This window comes from Phalaenopsis equestris, unplaced genomic scaffold (genome assembly GCF_001263595.1).
Source record: "Phalaenopsis equestris unplaced genomic scaffold, ASM126359v1 Scaffold000840, whole genome shotgun sequence".
Taxonomy (NCBI): domain Eukaryota; kingdom Viridiplantae; phylum Streptophyta; class Magnoliopsida; order Asparagales; family Orchidaceae; genus Phalaenopsis; species Phalaenopsis equestris.
The window spans coordinates 1,389,830-1,398,105 of record NW_018165280.1 but is presented as its reverse complement, the minus strand read 5'-3'; the positions used below and the strand labels follow the sequence as shown (position 1 = coordinate 1,398,105).

The window sequence follows — 8,276 nt, the reverse complement described above, 5'->3', positions numbered from 1 at the left end:
ATAAACGACCATCCTCTTCCCTTCCTCACGGTATCCTCTATCATTACTATTGCAACTTATGGATGATTTGGAATGTGTGGCTTTCTCGATGCGTTGGATGGCTTTGCTCTACATGTAAAATTGATTTTATGCTATTAGGATGATGGGATCAAGGTTTTTGGTATCATATACCATTCTTTTTGTTGTTTGTGCTTCTTGCCCTACCCAGTTTGCGGTTTCACGGTATTTTGTGACTTGCTTTTTTTTTAGTTTATGGCTCCTGAAATGAATGAATCTCGAATTTGAGGGCCCTAGAATGGCTGCAATTGAAATATGTGGCATCTAGCATACGATTTTTGGGGCCCATGTGGATTTTGGAGACCGGGAACGTTTTTTGGTTTTATTTTATTTTATTATTTATTTTATTATTTTATTATTATTTTTTTATTTTTATTTTATTTTTTGTCGTCTTTAGGCGGTTTGCCCTCTTTCTCGGATGTGCCGTTTTGATGAAAAACTAAAAAAATTTTGAAATTTGTTGCCCTTGAGAAATTGATAGAGCGGCATAGTGGACAGGTATGAGAAAATCTGTGAAGGTGATGTGCATGCGTTAGAATGTTTCAAAAATGCTCCCGGAAGCTTTGTGTGGTTGTGTGTTATTGTTGTGTTAGTATGTTAGTGCGGTGGAGTTGTGGCAATGGTGTGTGTGCATGGGAGTGGTGTGTAGGTGTTGTGTGCGGTGGTGGTGTATTGGTGCGGTGGGGGTGTGGTTGGTGTTGTTAGTGGTGATGTTGGTGTTCCTGATAATGCTGATGGTGTGTATTGATGCTGGGGTTGGTGATGTTGGTTGTGTAGGTGTTGATGTTAGGGTTGGTTCTGTTGGTGCTGTGTGTTAATGCTAGGGTTGGTGATGCTGGTAGTATGTGTTGATGCTGGGGTTGATTCTGTTGGTTATGTGTGTTGATGTTAGGACAGGTGTTGTTGATGTTGGGGCAGGTGTTGTTGGTTGTGTGTGTTGATGTTAGGGCTGGTGCACGTGATTTGTTGTGAAGTTTCCTTTCAGTTGACTTCTCAATTTATGGTTTACTAAATGACATTTTGTTTTTCATGTGCTATGCATTTATGTTGTTTGGTGATTTTTCATGTTAGTATCGTCATGGTAAAGACAAAAGAAACTATTTTGTTTGCCATCTGGGATAAAGATGTCAAAATTTATATGTGACATTTGGCTTAAAGAGGTGAAATTGAGGAATAGTCCAACAACCTATTTTAATAAGAAGGACTGACAAAATACTATTTAAAATTTCAAGAAAAGTACATGTAGGAAGTATGATAGAGTGCAACTGAAAAATCAAATAAGATCAATTAAAAAAGGATTGAAAAATTGGAAGAGAATTTAAGCGAGGATCCACGAGCTTAAGTTGGGATCCGATAAAGCGAACAATTGAAGCTGCAAAAGAATCGTATGTCTAGAAATTGGAGGTGAGCATTTATGAAACGTTCACTCTTATTATCAATTTTTAATTTTGCAGATGAATTAACAAATCTATCTCCCATTACTTTGTAGGTGGTCCCTAATATGAAAAAATTAAATACAATAACATCGAGCCTGAGCTGGAAGACAAGTTAGACCGTATGCTTGGTGGAGTCGTGGCAACGAACAATAATGCATGGGCCCCAAGTGAGGGAAGGTTTGTTGGCATCGCTGAGAACTTGGATGTTGAACGAACAACTAACTCCAATGAAGGCCCCAGCCCGAACCTCAATGAAGATGAATCCACCAGCCGTTGAATGTGATACTTTCATTAGAAGCCAAATTTGACAATTGGTTGCTTCATGCATCAATAACGCTGACACATCACAAACAACATCCATTCAGGAAATTCTGTGACTTCTTGAGGCAACACCAAAAATTTATGAGGACGTCATTGTATTTGTTCTCTATGAAGTTACTTGAAAACCTGAACCGAAGATAATTTTTTATGAAGATGACCCCTAATAGTAGAGTCAATTATTTATGTTATTTTCATGTCGAGACACCTGAAATTCATTTTTTTTAGTTGGACATTTTATATTTGTTTTTCGTTGGGTGTCTTTGTATTTGTTTTGTATGAAGTTGCTTGAAGACCTGAGCCGAAGATAATTTTTTATGAAGATAACCCCTAATAGTAGGGTCAATTATTTATGCTATTTTTATGTCGAGACACCTGAAATTCATTTTTTTTAGTTGGACATTTTATATTTGTTTTTCGTTGGAACACCACTTATGTTGCTGTGGATATTTGATTTTTCATTGAGATGTTGTTAATGTTGCTTTAGATTCTTATTTTTGTTTATTATCCGCTTCTCTAATTTATTTATGATTAGTTTTCGTTAAAATAATTTTTGCATAGTAGCTAATTCGGCGATTCTTATATTTATTAGCTAACATAGACTCTAAATAACATTGATGAAAGTAGAGAAAGATGCAAAAGAAGAATTGCAACTGCGGTGAATTTGATGTCAGAGTATTATAACTCATACATAACTCACTCTCATTGCATGACATCTTCATACATTGGTGATAAGTGGGTTGGGGAGTTGCTTGTAGAACACCCAACAAGATTCAATAATATGTGTCGTATGATACAATCCATATTCATCGATCTCTTGATGGAACTATAGAGGAATCATAGACTTCATGACTTATCCAGGATGAATTCAAGGGAAATGTTGGCAATAACCCTCTACATTTTATTACAGAATAAATCTATGAGATGAGTCATAAAACGATTCCAACACTCATCTGAAACAATCATTAAATATTTTTAAGTTGCGTTGAATGCTCTAGCCAGTCTTTCAGCACAAATTATCAAATCAACTGAAATCTCCCATAGAGATTTCAGATGACCCGTTGTATATGTCATATTTTCAAGTAAATCTATTTATCCATTACTTCCACATCTCAAATGAATACAATAATTTACCTACCCTTGTTAAATTCTTTAGAATTGTATTAGAGCGATCGATGAAACACGCGTGAATGTTTGTACTTCGAATAATGAAAAGATTGCATTCATTGGGGGATGTGAATCACCCACACAATGTCATGTCAATATGTGACTCCAACATGTGTTTCACTTTTGTTACAGCTGGTTGGGAGGGCGGTGCACAAGACAGTTGCATATTTAAAGTTGCCAGAAGAATTAAGAAATACAACTTTGCTCATCCACCTACATATTTGCTTGCGTCTCAAGTAGTCAGATATTGTTTTCACTACAGTACTAACCATTTTATCTATGTCAAATAAATATTATTTGTTCAATATTTAATATCTGTTACAAAGAGGGTATATCAAACATTTTTTAGATACCAAATATCACATTTTTGACTTCAATAGAGCTAGCCAAGTCACTGGGGTAGGAAAAATATGTTCAACAAGAGATACTCATTCTTAAGCGGTGTCATTGAAATGATATTTGAAGTGTGGAAGAAGAAATGAGTCATACTTCATAATATGCTTACATATTTGTTTCCCTAATTAGTGCATATTGTGATCACCATGATGACTCTGCACTACTACATTATGCGACATCCATCACACAACAACATTGACTTTAACAGGGCTTGTGAAGATCAATCACATGTCATTGTTGAAGCATATGAATATCATCTTGGACAATCTTTATCACATGTCGAAATTCATTTGCCTAAGATTGCACCGAGAATAGTGAAGGTGTAAGCGAGATGATAGAGTTGAAAAACGAATCGCAAATGATATAGTTGAAGGTCATATTGAGGGAATATATGTTTTTGTCGCTACTTAAGTTGTAATGTGTTGTGAAAATATTTACTGTTTGTTGTATCAGTACTTTTATACAACTAATATATATTTTGAATCTCAATTTTTTTTACAAATTTTATACATGCATTCCTTCCCACTTTGATGGCCGAAGAGATAACCGTGAATATAATATGTAATATTAATTTTTATTGCATGTTTTTTTTTTGTTTCGGAGGTCTATAATAAGACATTCGACCTTAAGAATTCTTCTGGATTACCTATATGTCGCTATTGGTTTTGCTGCATGTGAAATTCCAATGAAGACAACTGAGTTCCTCTCATTTTTCAATGTTATGGTTTTTAAGGTTCTTTTGGATGGACTTATTCGGTGATATGCATATGTGACATACACGAGCTCGGTATTAAAAGATAACAAAAAACCCTTTTTTTATAATGTATGTTGTCTTCTTGTAGTGACAGATTCTTTAGTTTATATATTGTATTCTCTGAGACATCACAACTGCATAAAACTTTAAGTAATTACTTCTATTATTCATTTTCAATAATGTTGCATCTAAAGGTACGTGTTTTGTCATTTTAAGCCTTCAGGAAAAATGAGCTCGAGGAATTCCAGTACCTCCAGAGCATTGTACTGCTACTGCGGACTAAAATGTTTTTTGCTTACTTCGCGACAGCCACATAGCTACGAAAGACAGTTTTACAGCTGTCTGAGGAGAAGAGCAGAATGTTGTGACTTTTTTAGGTGGGTGGATGGGTTGGAGGATTCTGCCGCAGATAGTGATCGGGCAACGAGAGTTTCCTTGAAAGACGCATTATCTCGTGACATAAACCAAGTGCATTTTAAAATAATATTACAATATTATTAATTGTTATTCTAACTGTTTTTTTTATTTTAATTTTCGTGTTATTCACTATTTAGTGAGTTGTCTTTTCTTATTTTGTAATGCTCGAATTAGATATTTACTTTCAAGTATGTAATGTGCTAGTATGAACAACTATGTTATAAACAACACTATAGTACAGAGGTAGAAAAATCATTTGTTCAGAAACAGCTGCAGCACAACTATTTCAAAACTAAAAAAACAAACAAACATACAGTCAGTTTATCTGCAACAGTTTCATGCCACAACTACAATGCAACGAATTTTAAATAAGCTACAGCTGCCCCAAACAGACCCTAAATCTAACCGTAAAAACTGCATTCCAACATCAAAACTTTTGATGTGTCTGAAGAAGAAAGCTTTTTAAAAATTGCCTCAAACTGAACCTAAGCTGAGAGATAATAAAATATTTTTCCCCATTAATGCATAGATAAACGACCATCCAAATTATCAGAATAATATCAGCTGAATTAACAGCAAATCAACGAACAAGATTGAGCAAACTAAAATTTCAAACCATCTCATCACGTTGAAGTAACATAAAATAACAAATCAGTCCAAGTAAAGAAATGTACAGAAAAAAAAGGAAGGTTTCCATACATGCCACTTAATTCTTATGTATTTACATATCTAACACAAGAACTTCAATTTTTACATATATACCACCTTGCCAATGCATTAAAAGGCATAATTAGCTTTTTTATAAGTTAAAATGGTGGTATTTTGATGTGATATATGAAATTTTTTGACGGTATAAATGTATAAAAATAAGTTTAGGTGTTAGATATTCAAATGTATAAGAATTGCGTGGTATGTATGTAAATGCCCCATTTTATGCATGTAAATGCCCCAAAATTTAAACATTACCTTGTAGCATCCTCCATCCATTACCTCCGCTTCCGCTTAACCGATCATTTATAATGATCAGTCCAACTGGTTTCCGTCTGCAATGGTCACATAGCACAAAGATGAATTTTTTTTCATTCTATTTAAGAAAATAAAATGCATATAGACTCACAAATTTCTCTACCTTCATGTAAAGTTTTTTCTTTTCAGGATTGTGAAGTGAAGTCTGACATGAGAGTTGAATCCGTGGATTTAAGGTTGGGGGGCTGCTTCAGCTTTAAAAGATGAGAGAGGCCAGCAATTACGTGCATTCGGCTGCTCGGAACTCCAGTTTTTGCTAAAGCTCTTCCATCTTTATCCAGCAGAACAAAGCAGGGAATATACTTTATGTCATAGTGGATAAGCTGCAGGGAGAACTAAAACTTTCAGAAGATATTGAACACACCACAAAGGTAAGAAAAATTGGTAAAATAATTTTCTCATTATTTGGTTCATAAAAAAATGAGTTTTGATTTATTGTGAGGAGAGCAGCAGCGATGAGATTATAAGACTCTTCACTTGGGTTGGGCATGAAATTGGTAAATAAAAATGTCTTTGCTTATATTTCTTAGGTAAATAGAATCTTTATGCAACTCAAAGTAAAGTGATGAGATCAAAAATGAGACAATCAGAACGTAATGTGCCTTGCAACTCAATGTAAATGTTCATTACAACCTGTAACTTTGGAACTGCTTGTTATAAAATAGAAGAATTTCTAGAGAGAACTGTGAAAAATAGCTGTTATATGCTAAAATAAGGCAAGTGTAAATAGAAATTGTTATGCATACAATAAATTAGGAGGACTAGTGAAAATATTGATGTTTTACGTCAAGTCATCAAGCACACATACATGGATATTTTGTGGATATTAATAATTAAGCATAATTTGTGGGCATTTATGTTGCGGGAATGAAAACTTAATACCACACAACTAGTACTTGACATAAGAAATGATGAGCTTCGAGGAGCATACTGCTTTATTAGAGAAGGTGAACTCAATTAAAAAATCATAATACAACATTCTCTAGCATGCAGAGAGTGTGAGCTAATTTGTGTTTATGAATTAGTGGTTATAAAAATAATCTAAAAATTTGTTTAGTCAAATTACAAGGCGCAATCCAATTTGGTATGAAATATAATATCGAAACAATTGTGAGGTAATCATCAATAAGCCTTACTATAACTATCTGGGATTAGCTTTATGAATCCTCATTTTATATTTGCTCTTGATGAGAGCTACTTTAGTTAAACTTGTATGAGCTAATCCTTTTGAACTTCTAATTCATGTTAAAAGTTAAATGCTGTAACTTGAGAAATTAAATGATGGAACGTAATGGTGGCGTTAACTTTGGATTAAGGGGTGAGAAACGCATGATTTGTTTAGCAGTTTTAAGGGATGTTTTTGATGACAGGCTGGCAGTATTCCAAGGGTCAGGTTGTGTAAAAATGCAAAAAGAGAAGGGGGCAAATACATACATAGCACTCAAAACATTGCTATTTACAAAATCAGTACCCTTTTTCATCTTTTTTTTTTTAAAGTTCTCACTCAAATATCAAAACTCATTAGAACACCACCCCCTCCCCTCCCCAACCCAAAATCTTTTTCATTTTTATCAGACTCCCAATGGTTTGATCATCACTGCGTAAATGTATCAGTTTGGCGGTTCAAAAACTCTTCTTTGAGCTAGTTTTGCAAATTGCAATGTTTGTAATTATCCCTCCCCCCCCCAGTGTTTAACCCTCCCTAGCAAGTGATATCAAAGGCAATGATACGACTAAACTCAAATGTTCCATGCAATTTTTAGCTCTTATTGGCCATAGCAACTTTTTCTATGGTCAAAACAGATTGAAAGGCGGGTGATTTATACTTGTGCTCCACATGGTTGAATGGGCTATTGATGCATTGCTCGCTATAGTGTTAAAAAGTTTTCTTTTGAGGGGAGAATGATGCACAATATGAAATAATTTCATATAAGACTAGTAATTTATGATCCACATAAGAGTGGTGAATTTTCCCACATCAAAGCAAAACAAGAGTAGAGTTCCTGAAATTCTAGAAGTAACCCTTACCCATTTATATCCACAAATATTTTAAGCTCATCTCGAGCCTTTGGTGTTCCGCTCTTACATCAATCATCTGGAATTCCTTTATGCTCCACTAAACTAGATCATCGAAAATTTATTTTGATATAAAGGACAAAAATGCACAAGCAAAGGGGTTCTTTCAAAATGCGGAAGAGTATCGAGAATTGCTGACAACAAATAGATTTCAAACACGCAACATATATGGGGAAGAAGATAGTTGGATTTGGCCCGATGAAGAGAGGATGGGTAGGGCATATTGGAGGATAGCACTCAGGAGAAAAATATACATGCTAGCTCATATAAATCTCCAAAGAAGTTAAAAGGGAAAGGACACATCACATTTTGGAAAAGCATTTGGTGGCCTTGATTAATCCTATGTCTTTGGGGTTTGGGAAATTTAGCGCGAGCTTGCCCTTTATGTTTGTTAGGAAAGACCGGCCCTATGGGCCCTACTTTTCCAGGTCTTTTCGATATGACTTTTGAGAACTGATCCAATCTCCTTTTCGGTGTTTTAGATGGATCGGGGACTCCTCTCTCACCTCATTTTTGTTTTTTTCTTTCCTTGCTTCTTGGTTCAGTTTTCGATGCTTATGCCCGATGCATAAGTGTCCACGTATAGTCTTTTGCTATACGTGAAACCATCAAGCAAGGTCGCAAGTAGT

The 8,276-nt window shown here is 34.9% G+C and overlaps 1 protein-coding gene across 1 annotated transcript in view; it reads right to left on the bottom strand.

The window, feature by feature from the left end:
• Positions 1 to 5,482: 5,482 nt before the first annotated feature.
• Positions 5,483 to 8,276, bottom strand: part of LOC110031687 (thiol:disulfide interchange protein TxlA) — a 13,404-nt gene continuing 10,610 nt past the window's right edge. The window contains exons 2-3 of the mRNA XM_020735024.1: positions 5,675 to 5,894; positions 5,483 to 5,588 (exon numbers count right to left, since the gene is read on the bottom strand). Coding sequence (XP_020590683.1) covers positions 5,697 to 5,894 — 198 coding nt within the window. The 3' untranslated portion in view covers positions 5,483 to 5,588; positions 5,675 to 5,696. The remainder of the gene's footprint in view (positions 5,589 to 5,674; positions 5,895 to 8,276) is intronic.